General features: G+C 31.3%; 1 protein-coding gene across 1 annotated transcript in view; it reads left to right on the forward strand.

Moving 5' to 3' along the window:
- The first annotated feature begins 1,598 nt into the window (after positions 1 to 1,598).
- LOC127723953 (scavenger receptor cysteine-rich domain superfamily protein-like) overlaps positions 1,599 to 16,091 on the forward strand; it is a 48,811-nt gene continuing 34,318 nt past the window's right edge. The window contains exons 1-4 of the mRNA XM_052230669.1: positions 1,599 to 1,707; positions 2,642 to 2,789; positions 13,665 to 13,828; positions 15,331 to 15,478. Of these exons, the coding sequence (XP_052086629.1) occupies positions 1,599 to 1,707; positions 2,642 to 2,789; positions 13,665 to 13,828; positions 15,331 to 15,478 (569 nt within the window). The remainder of the gene's footprint in view (positions 1,708 to 2,641; positions 2,790 to 13,664; positions 13,829 to 15,330; positions 15,479 to 16,091) is intronic.

Below are 16,091 nucleotides of genomic sequence, written 5' to 3' on the forward strand. Positions count from 1 at the left end.
CGTCTGGGTTTCGTGTTCAACATACAATTTCATGTATGTTATAAATATCCTTAATGTGACCCCTCTGACCATATCCAATTTCAGGAGGTATCAATACTATTAACGGTATCTATTTTTCTGCCCTAGATGTGCAATTCGACAATAAATGTCTTTTCGGTGATGCTCGAGACCAGTATATTCAAAATCTTTCATCGAAGAACAGAATCGGTCATGTTTGGACGATATATAATTTTAGGGACACGTTTGAGCAAAATGGACACTTTTGTAAGGACGGACACGTTTGAAGATGTACTATATTAACTAAGGATGTTCACATAATAAAAATTAAGATTGTTGTTAAAATTTCCAATAATACGATAAGTGTGCAATTGTTTGTGAAATTATGCATGCTTTGTACATGATTAATACGACAAACTTCTTCAGTTATTTAAAATAAGTATATTACGTTTTATAAATAATAGAAGGCACAATGTTCGTTTATGTAAGATTTGCATATCATCTTCATTTAGATTATCTCAACATTTTCTACATTTGACAAGTCCTATTATGTCCTAGTAGTTTACAGTGCATATTATCAGGATGTTTATTTTCTTTAATTGTTTGTCGGTGTAGTTATGAGTGTGGGGAACATAGTATGCCCGGCTAGCTTCTACAGTCGAACCAGAACATTTGAATTTACAGACAGTATGTATGTACAGACTGTTTGTAAGTATATAAAAGTGGGCATACGATTATTTTCAACGTTTATATAAATGAAAGGAGGTTGCACTGAATAATGTGTATGCAACCGTGGTGACAATTCGACAAATCCAGTAGTTCGTAAAGCTAACTTTAAAGGGCCCAGACATCAAAATATGGAACGAACATTATTATGTCTGTCTTCGAGAGTTGAGGCCAGTAAAAAGCGACAAAATTAAGTAAAACTGCCCCTATTCATGTCATTACAAACTTTAATTGACATTGAGTGGTTTTAAAATAATCTAAATTAAAACTCTTGTGCAATACGGGATGATTTTTTTCTAGAGAAAAAAAACTATCGATGTATCGAGACTATAAGTGTAATTAGAAATAGATGATGGTTAAACATTTTTATTTCCTTTGTATTATTCAACACGAAACTGTAAAAAGTTCCAAATGGTTATATACTCTCAGAAATTTGTTTTATTCAATTTTTGATTGATGCACGACATTCAGATTTACATCGCAAAGAGGTTTTACTGTGAATTTAACAACGAGACAAGGCAAGAAGTTAAACTTACCGCAATACTTCAGACAAATGAAAACAAACAAAATGTACTTCTTTAGCAAAGAGAACGTTTAAGAGAAAAATTATCATGATTCCAAAATTTGCAGCGCTTTCTTTATTTTTAGGAAATCCTTTGTCAGCAACAACATTTTTAAGTCATGTTAATGATTAAGTGTAGCATGTGTAAATAAACTTGTTTTGGTGAGTTATAATGCCCAAAAAATCATATTAACATTTGAAGATTTTATATATAACACTGTATTTGAATTACATATGTATCCATTGTATTCCTAGAAATCCGTCTATATATATTGGGGATCATTTTCAACTGAATGGAAGTAGGAAGATATGGATGAACAATCTAGGTTGCTGGGGAACTGAGGATGATCTTGGACAGTGTAACTTTTCTCCCTGGGGACTTAATAATTGTTCTCATCAACAGGATGTTGGTATAGCTTGTGGTTAGTTTTATATGTTTGATATTTTTTGCATTAACAATAATGTAAAGTTACATGTAATAAACAAGGTATGTGGTTGAACTGGGAATTGGCTAGATGATGAACCATTTTATTTAAGCTTATTATAAATTTTATGTAGTATATAGTATATTACTCAATATAATCTCTATTCTTAAACTTACATTGGAAACAATGTTCGTCTTCATTTCTGCAATGACAATGACGTTTTAAAACAATACCTGGATCAAAGCAGGGAGATCATCAGTTAGATACATGAGAGAGTTAAACATTTGAGCCGGTTTTGACTGAATGCGGACGTTTGTATTACTTCAATACATATCGTTTTACTAACACTTGTACAATTCGTCTTTTGTAATACTGATTTACTGAGTAAATAAAAACTGAATTTCATACTACGTCTAATATATGATCCTTTATGTACGTCATCTAAGTTAGGAACCATATCAATACTTGGCTTTATTTCTATCCCAGTGTTCTTGCTCAAGTAGAATTATGAACTGATTTCAGATCTCTTTAAATTATTTACAATTTGTCTAGGATCAGAGAAGACCATACGCTGATCTGTCGAAATATTTAAGTTTTTTCAGTTAATTGTTGGATTGATATCATATTGACGTGTATCATACATCTCTTTTTTTTTAAATGCAGTGTACGATTTTTTATTTTATGAATTAATTTTTTTTGGGACGTTTTCACGAATTAAGAATACCATTAAAGGACAGAAAACGAAGTTAAATAAGTTAAACATAGTTTCTCTCTCAAACGTTAGTTTGTATCTGTATCCCTATAATTTGTATATTATCAGCCAAACTGTAAAGTGTGCATGCACTTGACATTCGTTTGTTTTAATTAGGTCAAACTAGATGATAATAACCGTTGCATATTTTATATATTGTTTATGTATTCATTGTTTCAGGTATCAGTGTACGATTAATTGGAGGAGCTTCCTATAACGAAGGGAGAGTAGAAATTCACCATGCAAACGAATGGGGAACTATTTGCGAAACAAATTTCTCAAAGAATGAAGGAATGGTTGTCTGTCGTATGCTGGGCCTAGACACTGAGTAAAATTATTGTTTTACATTAAGCTATAGATTTTAATAAATACGCGTAGCTGTACATTGTAGGTACATAGTGAGTAAAAGATTCTTTTTTTAAAAGTCTGTACGATGTATGAAAACTACAACAATCTCATCTTAGGTTTAGAGTAATAATAGCGTTAGTAAATTTGAGTTTTTGCAATGTTTGAATGTTCGAAACCGAGAAACAAATAAAAACGCACCAATATTCTTGTAGGGACTTATATTATAAGCTTTAAAAAAAACAGAAAAAAAATAAATAGGTCACCGTGCTTATAAGAAAGAAAGAAAAACCTCATTTTTGTTGTTACCATGGAAACTTTTATGCAATATTTCTAGAAATTATTCAATTCAGACATAGCGATTGACTCAAATGGTGGCAAACAAAAATGACAGATTTTCCTCATACTTTGTGGACTTAAACCTCATTATATGGGTATTTGAAAAATACAATAACATTTGGGTGTCACCAACCATCCAAGAGATTTTTCCCCGACTGAAACACGGTTTCAAATAGGGTTATTTCTCTATGAAATATAGGAAAATGGGCAAAAAACTTCTTTGGTTGAATATTCACAGCAAAAAAAAAAAATGACAGACGTTCACCATTTTTTATGATTGAATAGCCAGATGTCTATATTTTGTAAAATTGGAATAAAATGTGGGGGTCACAGGCAATATAAGATAATTATTTTACTTCTTATGACCAGTTTACCATGGAAACGGACTGTAACTGTTATAATTCAGACAAAAATACTTATGGAGAAGTTTGATATAAACAAATCTTTAGGAGTTTCCATGAGAATTTAATAAATTTGGAAGGGTAATTAAGTACTATATACAGATTGATATAAACAAATCTTTAGGAGTTTCCATGAGAATTTAATAAATTTGGAAGGGTAATTAAGTACTATATGCAGATGAGAAAGTTGATTTAATGGATTACCCGTTGTAAAACACGGTCTTGTCGATTTCTTCATTTTAGATAGCGGCAACATATTTCAGACAATTTCTATTAGAATTAATCGAAACTTTGCATGATTATTGAGTAGCATGTGTGGATGTGCAAGTAACCTAAGTTTGTTTTATCATACAGACTTTAGAGCTTTCAATGGTAAAACAAGGACTAAGCTATTTATGAGTGCGCTATATAAGTCTCCTTTCTGAGGAGCACCATCATGATATAATGATATATGGTGTAAAGGAGACATTTATCACACAGGATAGGCACTTATTAATTTGAGCATTTACCTTTCCAGTTTCCCAGTCAGGCTGTGTTATACTTGTTATTACTACTTTCTAACTATGTAGGGGTGTGTGCAGGTTGTTTTTTTAGGGGGGGGGGGGGGGGGGGTGTTGAAATCTTTTTTAATGTATGAATGAGCAGCTGCGACATACAGTACACATACATTTTGTATATTTTTTTTTAATATATTAAAATGCTTACCCTTATCATATTTTTATCATATTTTCCATGTTAATTTCTCACCCTTATTATATATTATCAAGCTTGAAAGAATTTCCATTATCACCGACTCATTCGTACCACTCAGTACATATCAAGCGTAAAGGGAAAAAAAGGGATCACAAAAGAAAAAAGTCACAAATCTGATATAAAATAAGATTCATTTTGTACAAGTCAACTGTTTAAAAGTATTTCATTTGTTTTTCTTTTTTTACATTGATACGGAACTTTGAATAGTAAATGAAAGAGATATTTAAAATAAAATAATTCTAAGGTTTAAAGTTTTATTATCTGGCTAGACAGTGGATGACTGACATGAAATATAAACTGTTAACTAAATGCAGTAATCAATAATTAGTTAATAACCATCTGTTTAATTTAAAAACAAACTTGAAATTTCCGTATGAGAAATGAAGGCTTGAGAATAAATACAAAGCAATTTCAAAAATGTAATATATATTTCCAATGGGCATAACTCTGTATTAAAGATTTGATCGGTACTAATTTTCAAACTTGTCCGAGACATCTTTATATAAACCTTTGATATAAATTTTATCAAAATATGGCAAATTTTATACACATGAGAGCGCTTACAATACAATTGTCCTTATAATTAATATTTCCAAGGGGCATAACTCTTTTAAAAATATTTGATCGGCACTGATTTTTTAACTTGTCCGAGACATTGCTGATTTAAACGTTTTATATCAAATTTAAAAACTGGTTTCTTATATCTTCAATTGTGATGATTAAATACCAGTTTTTAATGTTTTATATACCTTAAACATCAATCTATCAAAATAGAATGTTATGTTGTGTACCATACTGCTTGCCTTTGCTAGTGATTAAGTGATTAGTGAGTTAAGGATCATATATGTTGCAGATCTATTGTGAAATGGCATTTAAATCTCGATATGGGGAAATATCTGACACAAAATTTATGTCTATATGTATTTCCAACATGTTTATCTTTTTAGTCTTAGATTTGTGATTTTTTTATTATTTGTTTTTGAAATTGAATTAGCTGTCATATATGTACTTTATGTCTTTTGTTTTAGGGATGTATGAAACCATGCCACGTCCGGTTTGTGTTTTTTGCTTTGTATCGATCTGATGAGTTAAGAACTTTTTCAACTGATTTTGATAGTTTGTTCTTATGTTGTACTGTTACAACACTGTCCCGGGTTAGGGGTTGTCACCTTCAAACATGTTAAACCCCAGCACATTCTAAAAGTGCCTGTCCCAAGTCAGGAGCATGTAATTGGATGGTTGTTGTTAATTGCTGTTTCTCGTATTTGTTTTTCGTTTATTTGTTTGTCAAGTTTGATCTTGTGTTGTACCTTTACACTACTGTCCCATGTTAGAGGAGGGTTTGATGCCTTCAAACAAGTTTAACCCCGCCATATTCTATATGTGCCTGTCCAAAGTCAGGATCCTGTAGTTTAGTGGTTGTTGTTGGTCCATGTCGGTCATATGTGTTTTTCTTAAATTGTTTTGTTAATAATTAGACATTTAGTTTTCCCAATTGAACTGTTTCATAGTTTTCATGTCAGGACCTCTTATAGCCGACTATATAGTATGGATTTTGTCATTGTTGAAGGTGGTACGATTGCCTATAATTGCTTACTTTCATTTCATTTTACCTTTGGTGGATAAATGTAGTTGTTTATTGTCCTTATTTTTATATTATGAAGTCAGTATAATAATAATAATTGTCTTTATTGACTGGTTTACCACATATTTTCTCTGTGGTTACATGCTCCAATTGGCTTTTTTTAAAGTTAAAAGTACATTCATAAGTGATTCAGAAATAATAGTATCATATTGCGTAGAAGGTGCGAAAATTTAACTCCTATACCACCTTTATTCTGACTTTACGTGTATGATATGAATAATTATCAAAACAAGCTAAATGTTTACTTACAGATACTGTAATATAAAAAGAGCGTCGATATATATTATTTATACGTGTTAATTATGCTTTTGGGTTCATTTCTTACACATAAACGTTCAACTTGGATGTAACAATGTAGAAGCAATTTACTGAAATCGACAACAACAGTTAAAAATGCGGTATAGTTTCGTACATTAGATGCAGCCTCATATTTTCATGGCGTTAAGTAATACAAGAGGTTTCTCAAAATTTACGAACGAACAAAAGTCGCCCTAACTTGACGTAACTTGCCGTAACGAGGAAAGAGGGAGCATTCATTCTAATAATATTGGGCAATCGGATGTTCACTCCCTTTAGAAATGTCTTTTACATAAAACTATTCATTCAGGTTTTTCTTAATCCATTTTGAGTTGTAGACATACAAATATATTGACTTGATATATTATATATAATATACAATTCACGATTCAATCAACACAGTAGTAAATCTAATTTATCAATAAATTTTGGCGAAGAATATGAAATATTTAGACCAAGGACAGAAATCGTACAAGAGATTTTGATATACATGACATCATATTGAATATTTTAGTACATACATCTGAAAAAGGGTTTATGTAGAACTTGGGGATGAGAGGGCTAGGAATCTTTTTTGAAAACTTATCTAGGCTCAGATCAAAGGTAAACAGTCCTGCGCAAAAATGGGGTAAAACAAATCTAGGAGTGAACGCCTCTAGGAAAAATTGGTTTTTAATTTAAAAAAAAAAAATCCTCGGATTAGAGATAATTTCGTTGTCCCCAACCCTTAAAATACAAATGATCACTTCTTCACCTTAAATGAGTATTACTGCTTTATATTCTAGCTAAACTAGCATACTCAGGAAGATAAATAAAGGGAAATATTGAATAAATATTTGAAAAAAAAACCAGTTAACTTGAAAAAGGTGTTCTGTAATGTATTGTGATTTTGTTTTTTTTTTTAATTTGTTTTGTTTCATGGCCTTTCTTATTCTTTGAGTGTATGTTTTTATTGTCGTACACATATAAGTATAAATTAATTTATATTGTTTCTTTTTTGTTTATTGTTTTCTTATCTTCGTTGAGCTTTTATGGCATATTATTTATATTTTCTTCTGCTTTTATATTTCCTATTAGTCACTTTTTATTTTCGGCAAACAATGTACCTTTATAATAAATATATGACTATCAGTTTTGTTGGTGCTGTATGTTGTATCACTCATACTTTCAATAAGAATACACATAATAAAATTAGGAATGGAAATAGGGAATGTGTCAACAGGGGCAGATTTAGGGGGCAGGGTGCCCGCCCCCCCCCCCCCCCTTTTGTGGAAAAAAAATGTTGATTATTTAGGTAATCAATGAAGCATGACTGATCGGGCGCCTTCTAATGGCAGTCAGTGCCTCCCCCTGCTCCTTATGAAAATTTCTGGATCCGCCACTGGTCAAAGAGACAACAACCCTACCAAAGAGCAGAAAATATTATTTACGATTGATCGAGTGCACCTTTATATTTCTGTAACTGACTCCCAAAAATATTTAAAAAAATTAAATAAATAGCGGTGTTAACGACATATATATGAAAGAATGCACAAAACATACCGTCTTATCTTACTGTAAGGAGTGATTCCTAAAATTTATTATTGAATACTATCAAATAAATGTGGGAATGAATTATGAAATTGAAATGCCGTAAACGACATCTTATCTCTTTACCCGTTTTTATTAATATAAATTTTTATCAAAGTTGCTTTACACTTATACATGCATTAACCTGAATCGGTAAATATGAAAAATGTGTTATGGTTACCAAGTTTTTGTATTAGACCTTTCTTACTACCTTTGTTTATGAAGTGAAAAAAATTCATTTCACTGTGACTTTCAAAATTCAATTTGTGTTATTCGTCCACAAAATATGATAGGATAAGATATCTCTACTTTGTTTGAACTTTCAGAACAAGCTAAGTCAAAGTTCACTGCTGATATGGCCTATAAATCCATGCAAAACCTTTGCAGTCATTTTCTTGGACACGAAAATGACGCTCATAAGTATCAGCAACTAGGACCAATTGGACCTGGCGCAGCTTTAGACTTTCCTGCTGAGTGCTTTATTTTAGGAGACAGCATTTACCCAAACCATTTACTCTAGTTACCATATAAGGCCGCCGAGATTTTAATATATAATGAAAAGAACACACAAAGGCTATAACGCGGCGAAAATTAGAACGTTTCCGTGTCGCTGTGATTTGGTATATTAAATTAGTTTATTCCGTTTATATAATATTAGTTTCTCATAATACCAGTATATGGATTCGAATACAAATAAATCTTGGACGCAAATATTTAGCTTATAAATCTAAATATTAAATAATTTAAATAATCAACGCTGTTCCATTCACGACAGCTTATGATAAAACAGTCTGTCATTATTATACTTATGAAGAAATTGACTGGAATCGAAAAAGATAGCTACATATTCGTTTTACAAATTTGGTACAATTTTGAATATATATCCAATGAAATATTTAAATGAACTACTAATTTGTTTATCAGACCAAATAATTTATAACAGTTCGAAGATTTACTAAATTGTATTAAGAATTATAGGATAAATTATGACGGTATGATTCCACTTATATGACTACAATGAAAAAAAAAATTAAAAAAAATGAGCATCTTGCATCCAGCTTTTTGTTTAATTATTGTCCTTTAAAGATATGTATATGGGTGAACATATCTATTTATACAGGTTATTCTTAATTATACTGTTCTTGTTGAAACATTGTGGTGCATAGTTTTTTTTTATAAATTAAAATTCGCTTATTTTTGGTTTGAAATGTTTCTTTTTTTTCTGTATTAAATCTGATTTCAGCATTTCATTAGCTCTTATCTTCCTGCTTTGCTTTATAGTAGTATGCAATATCTTTGCAGCGCAACCACTAAACAAAACGCAGAAAAAATATAAACAAATAAAGTTTTCTTTTTGTTCATAAATAAATTCAACTTGATTGAGAAAAATCAGTGAATCGTTTCGTAATTCCACAAATATACTGTGTGCAAAATTGAAATTAAAAAAAAAATATATGATGTTTAGTTGCTTCCAAAGTTTCAAATATCACCGAAGAAGTAAGAATATAAAGAGATGTAACATAATTAAGTTTTTAATTTTAATAAGGTATTTTCTTTCATCTTATTAGAAATGTAACAGTTGTTTCATCGTCAACACATGGCAATGGAAATCAGAGTATCGAGATCGAAGATTTGAAATGTACAGGATCAGAATCACATATTGCAGCATGTAGATTTCGTGGTTGGGGCCATGTCGAATGTATCAGCGGGGGTGCAGTCGGTGTTATATGTGGTAAATAAATATCCTGCCTAAATGATATTACTGCTTAAATCAGCATGATCAGTTATTCATTCAAGTTTTCATTTTAGACTTTCGTGTATTTTAATTGAATGTTGCTGTTAAGAAATATAATCATAATAATTACGTTTTAAATACGTACATTCTTGTTTTTCGATCAGACATTGACTTAAGATGCATGTTTTGAAGATAACTAAATCGATTTAAAGTCGTGTAAAAAAGAGTCCATACAAGTATACTTCGTAGAAACCTTTCAATTGTATTTATCACAAAAACCAAAGAGTTTTTAATGTTTTTTAGTGTTTCAGCCAAATAAAAGTCTCGTTGGGAAAAATTGTGTGGTATTTTTCTATCCGTTCAATAATAAAAATATAATTTTCAGGAGGAACAAGGATGCGACTTGCAGGCAGTATCCGTCCATCTGAAGGACGCCTTGAAATATTTCATAACAATGCTTGGGGTACAGTTTGTAGCGACAACTTCGACACACTGGATGCTTCAACTGTTTGTAAAATAATGGGATATGAGACCAGGTATATTTCTTTTTATTTCATGATTCATTTTAACTGATTCAATAGGTTGAAACCACTAGAATTTTGACGTAAGAATACATTTGCATAGTAATTTCCTAAATTTCAAAATGCAAACACGACCCTAGTAAAATGACCAATCGACACAATTAACTACAACGCATTGAGGGCTACCAGACATTTACTTTCAATTAATAACACTTGAATTAGAATTTGGTAGAAACAAGTGTCGTAATTTGTATCTTGGAATCTCATGTTTGAATTGTTTGTTCGTTAAATGTTATACATGTTATGTATACAGCACAATCTTCAATTTGTATGCCCAGATTTAAAAAATGACCTCTATGTATTCGGGGGAATATAAATGTGCTAAATTATTCATATCGTTATACGATAGTGTAACTCATCTGTTCAAGTGAAGTTTAATATTTGGCTCGGTTACAAATCTAAGCTAGTAGTCGGTTACAACACCCATTCCTTTCTGTCGGTCTGTATAACATTTATATTAACAAATGATATACAGAGAAATCAGCGTACACAAACTCAGTAATAGGTATTTAAAATGACAAGAACGCCGTTGCCATTTTATTTTAAACTAATGAGTGTATTTCCCTTTGGTGTCTTTTGCCTCTGATTTAGAGATACGCTTTTGTATTATATGATACCAAACATGTTAAAACGAAAATAACTGCGTCGTACACAGTAATATCAGCCATTACATTTGCAAGTAATTGCATGACGTAGCTTCCTTAACATGACAGGAAACTTCAAAGTCTTGCACTAATTCTAAAGTATAATATGTAGATCCAAATGTCCTAAATACAAAAGAAGAAATGATACAGTTTAAACAAAATAATGAAAATATCAACAATAATTAATATAAAAGAAAAACAACTGAAATACGTAGAACAGTTAGAAAAGCAACACTTATCGTATTGCAGTAGTTGTTCCGAAGATTGGATACTCATTTTAATATAAACAATCTTTAAGGTATCCGTATGCCATTGGACAAGCTTTCTTTGGTGAAGGTACAGGAAAAGTATGGTTGGATGAGATAAACTGTAACGGGACAGAGGATGACATATATAAATGTGGATCAAATGGTTGGGGTCGAACAGATTGTGGACATTCAAAAGATGTATCAATTCTTTGTGGTAATAATTGCTCAATTTTTACCGTGATCATAATTTTATTGTAAAAACAATATATAAATTTATTGCACATCGTCCCTTCATATATTTGATAAAGTAGTGCTATAAGGGCATACGATACAGTAACAGGGGAGGTAATGACGTTGTTAACGTATTTTTTTTGTTTTCGCGACGTCAAACTATGACGTATGGGGCGGGGGGGGGCAATTTTCGATTGAATTTATTCAGTAGCTTGAAAACGACCCCTTTTCTTTAAAATAACATTTGGCTTGATAATGTATGAAGATTATTTGTGCTAATTTTCACGAACAAATCACAGATGGGAAAGTTTTAAATTAGATAAATATACAGCAAAAAATGCCGTTTTTTTCTAATAAAATCATGAAAATTTAATAAAAAGTAATTATTTCTAAAGAATTATTACATAAGGAAACTGAGTTTTAGATTAAATGTCCAAAATTTCGACCCCATTTATCTCTAAATGTGGAACGTGAATATACATTATTTTTATATATTTGAATTGTCTAAGTGAAAAATAGCTTGTATGCAAATGTTCGTAAAAAAATCACCATAGGATCAAAACTGTATCGTTTGCCTTAATTGCTTCTTATATCTAAATGGCAAAGCACAGCTTTAAACGCAGGTCACACATCTTAGCAAACTAATTGCGGATCTTACAGTTTAGAACTAGGTTTGAATGCAATTCGCCATCACAGTTTAGAAACACTTCCAGTGCAATTCACCGTAACAGTTTCATACCAGTTATATTGCAATTGGCATTTACGGTTTTAAGACAATTTTGAGTGCAATGCGTTGCCGATAAACCTTAATCTGTACATTACAACAGTCTGTGCCGGTTATATTTAAGGTATAAACATTCATTGTTTAATTCAGATACAATACAGAACAAACATTTCGCAACTGCAGGACAAATCAAGATTAAATAAATAACTATATTGTATGTTAAGCTTGGTATACATTGAACATTGATTTTACAGTCAAGCATTTAGTTTACCTTGGGAGGCCAAGTGGTGTCATGTAGCCAGATTTTACTTTTTTTGGATAGAATAAGTTAAGCATACAATATTTAAAAGCTATTGTCATGCAAAACAATTACTTAAAAAATATATTATTTCATTTTTTTGGTGTCAAAAATTCACAAATCTGAAATTCTGTGAAACGGTTCTTCTCTTTCCTTTCATCAAAACACTTTGAAATGATCAAATGCTTTCAGCATCAAACTTTGTACAAGACTTTCTAGAATTTGTGTAGGCTTCAGACTGCTTGTGTGCGCTTCCGACGTTTTTGATAGTTTATGTTTTTGAAAACCTAATGGAGTTTCCTGAATACTGTCACATTAATGGAGAATAACCCTGAGATGCGATGTAACCGAGATAGATTGATTTGGCCTTCCAAATCCTTTATTGGAACGCCAGTGGTAAATTTTGTGTAGAAGCAACGCGCTACAGGCAAAAAAAACTTTGATGAAGTTCAATAAGCAATGTACATATCATGTACATGTTAAGATGACATAATTACATAGTGCATTCTTGACTAACCCGTTAGACCAATAAAAAGGCTGTTAAGGAGGTGGATGAACATGCAAAATGAACACATCCACACAATACCACAGATATTTCAGTTATTCTTTCGTCGTATCCGAATCTACACTGTGTAAGATGAATCATGCATAATACTACGATGACTTCAACCATGCAACTATGTATATATCTACGTCATCCAGATATTGGGGGAAAATAAATTAATGTATGAAACATAAAGAATACATATTATACCGATATTTTAGATACTGTATATGTAATTCTATGTATGTCTGATGCACTCTTTATTTCATTTATGTCAGATACAATGGTTCGATTAGCTGGAGGATCTAAATCTGCAAATGGTAGAATTGAAATACTTCACAATGGACTATGGGGTACCATATGTGATGCAAATTTTGACCAGGCCACAGCGACAGTCATTTGTACTATGCTAGGTTACAATAACTCGTAAGCTTGAAATTGAAGTAAAAAATGCAGATTACAGCTTATAATTTGGATCTACATATCTGATACCACAAGTAGAAGACATTTGGAAATTGAATTTCCTCTAAATTCAAGTTTCCTGAAATTGTCTGTCCTTATTAAATGTATATATATTGATATATATTCAATAAGGCTTTGTATTTTTTCGGGTTAAGTTGCAGATATTTTAATGGCTGTAATATCATAGCGTGTACACAACTAGTTACATTCGGTAGTATATATATTTACAATACTAAAAAGCAAATATGCATTCACACAAGTAGAAATATGAAAAAAAAGTTCGAAATCCACTAACATTACTTTTATTAACTACATTTTTCTCCACTTCTCCATTTATATACAAGTATGTAATTATGTATATAACTTTTTGGAGTATTTTTGTTTTAGCGATGCAGTCATGTATCCACATGCTCAATATGGACCCGGAACAGGGAAGATATTTTTCACCAACCTCCATTGTGCTGGAACAGAAAAAGACTTAGAAAACTGCAAATATTCTTCCTGGGATAACTCACAATGCACTCATAACAATGATATGTCAATAGATTGTGGTATAAAGTTAATTTTTTAATTATAAACTATATTATAAATTATATACAATGGCTAACAAACAAAAAAACTAAGTTATTGTTATTAACACTATAATAATAATTATATAATATTAATACTACATGTACAACTACACATACATGAATTGCTGCTTCTGTTGCTACATGTACTACTACTTGATAATTACAATAGTTTCAGTTATCAATAAGGCTACCCATCATACAGGAAAACAAAATGGTCGATTTCAAAATGATGACGCTAACAATTTTATCCATGCTCAATATCTGTATCACAGTGCGATAAATATATGACTAACTTGTCTAAATGGGAATTTCAGTATGTTTTTAACCAAATTGTTCTATTTTATCGGTGGGGTGGTGTTACTTCGTTAACGCACACACACATTTTTTTTCAGAATTCAATAAAGTTATTTAATTTGAAACCTATAATCATTCGTTTTTGTTCCTATAATCTGATTTTTTTAAACTTCCCTATTTTGAACGAACATGAAAACATTATAACCTTTCTTCATGTTCTTCTGAGGTTTAATGTCTATTTAACTAGTATATAGATGATGGGTTATTGTAATTCACGCCAGTTTAGCATAACTATTGAGGGGGATGTTTGTCTGATTGATTTTTTTTTATGGGCATATTACGACGACGACGATGACGTTGACGATGATGATCAAGATGATGTTCTGGGGTATACAAAAATGCAAGGAATATTATTTAAGGTTACTTCATGTTCACCGGTTTTACTCAAATTCTTATATTCGACGTAAAACATACTAAAACGCATATCCAAAGTATATAAAGACTAAAATAAACAATCTGCGATGCGTAGACTCGATAGTAAATATCAGCATTTCGTGTGTATTTTAGTCTAGACGCCATCTAATTAACTATCGAGGTGACCTCCAAAGATTGCCGATGGTCATATAACCCGAACTAAACATAAACATAGATATAAATAGATTGCGAACTCGTGCAATTGGATTTTACTAGGTGTGTTTGATTTCATACTACAGGATAAAAAATGTTAACAATCCCTTTTACCAGTATAAGAATGAGCTTTTATAGATCGAACCAGTCAACCAAATGGTTTACCCTTGTTTCACTTTCGTTGTTTACATTATTTTCCATTTAATAACTGAACACGCCTATATCATTCGTTACCCATCTCTAGCTCTAGGGATCAATTAAGGTTCACATGAATACAGATTCAATGAGGAAGAATTATTCACATGCAAGTGAATAAATCATTAGCACTGTTTCTTTGCTTATTATGACAAAACTGAACCAAACTGTCTGTTAAAAGCGAATTATTATTTCACTATATCACTTTCAATAATGATTGAACAAAAAAAAAATCATGTTTAATTTTTGTTATATCTCGTAGCTAATGACCCTTTAAATGAATCGTATTGCAAAGAGCATATATATTTTTTTCAATTTTGCTGACTTTAAATCAGATATTCACAATCAGTTTATGTTCGTTTTAGCTACTCCTGTACGACTGCTTGGTGGACGAGGTCCATTTGAAGGTACTGTAGAATTGTATCATTTAGGAAAATGGGGGGAAGTTTGTGATACCAACTTTGACGTTAAAGATGCTGAAGTTATTTGCAGAATGCTAGGTTATACAGCCGGGTAAGTTTAAATAAAGGACTATAAAGCGATTTTAATGATAGAGAAAATCCAATTGTCTTCATTTTATCTGTTAAAAGGAGAATACCATTCTGCAATTAACGTTAACTGAAAAATCCTAGACTGTCATTTAAGATTTTCACGCTTCATCTCCGGCAAATAAGCATCAACAGGGTCCAGGTTTAATTAATCCTGTTTCGTAACAAGAACAACAAAAAACATTTAGTTTAAGATAGCAAAAAGTATATAGTTTTTCAAACATTTGTTCCTATGAACTATTCATGCTTATTCGATACACAGCTGGTCGAGACCGGAATTACAAAAAAAAAAAATGCGAAAATGACTTAGCTTATGTTTCCGGGAACACAAATAAAGTAAAAAACCGTTTGATGACAGAAATGTTTTTCATTTTTTCGAGGAAAATGCAGAACACCGATTTATGCTTAAGTTGCAAATGTTTGGAAATTTAACGGTAAGCGGTTTCATTGATGTCGATTGTTCTATAACACGAGAAGAAGAACTGTAGTAAGACATATCTCGTTGCCAAGTTTTGTGATGTGAGTAGAAAAATGCCATATAAAGACCCATAAGTCTGATCTTTTGCGAAATAAAATGA

This window comes from Mytilus californianus, unplaced genomic scaffold, assembly GCF_021869535.1.
Source record: "Mytilus californianus isolate M0D057914Y unplaced genomic scaffold, xbMytCali1.0.p SCAF_13, whole genome shotgun sequence".
Classification (NCBI taxonomy): domain Eukaryota; kingdom Metazoa; phylum Mollusca; class Bivalvia; order Mytilida; family Mytilidae; genus Mytilus; species Mytilus californianus.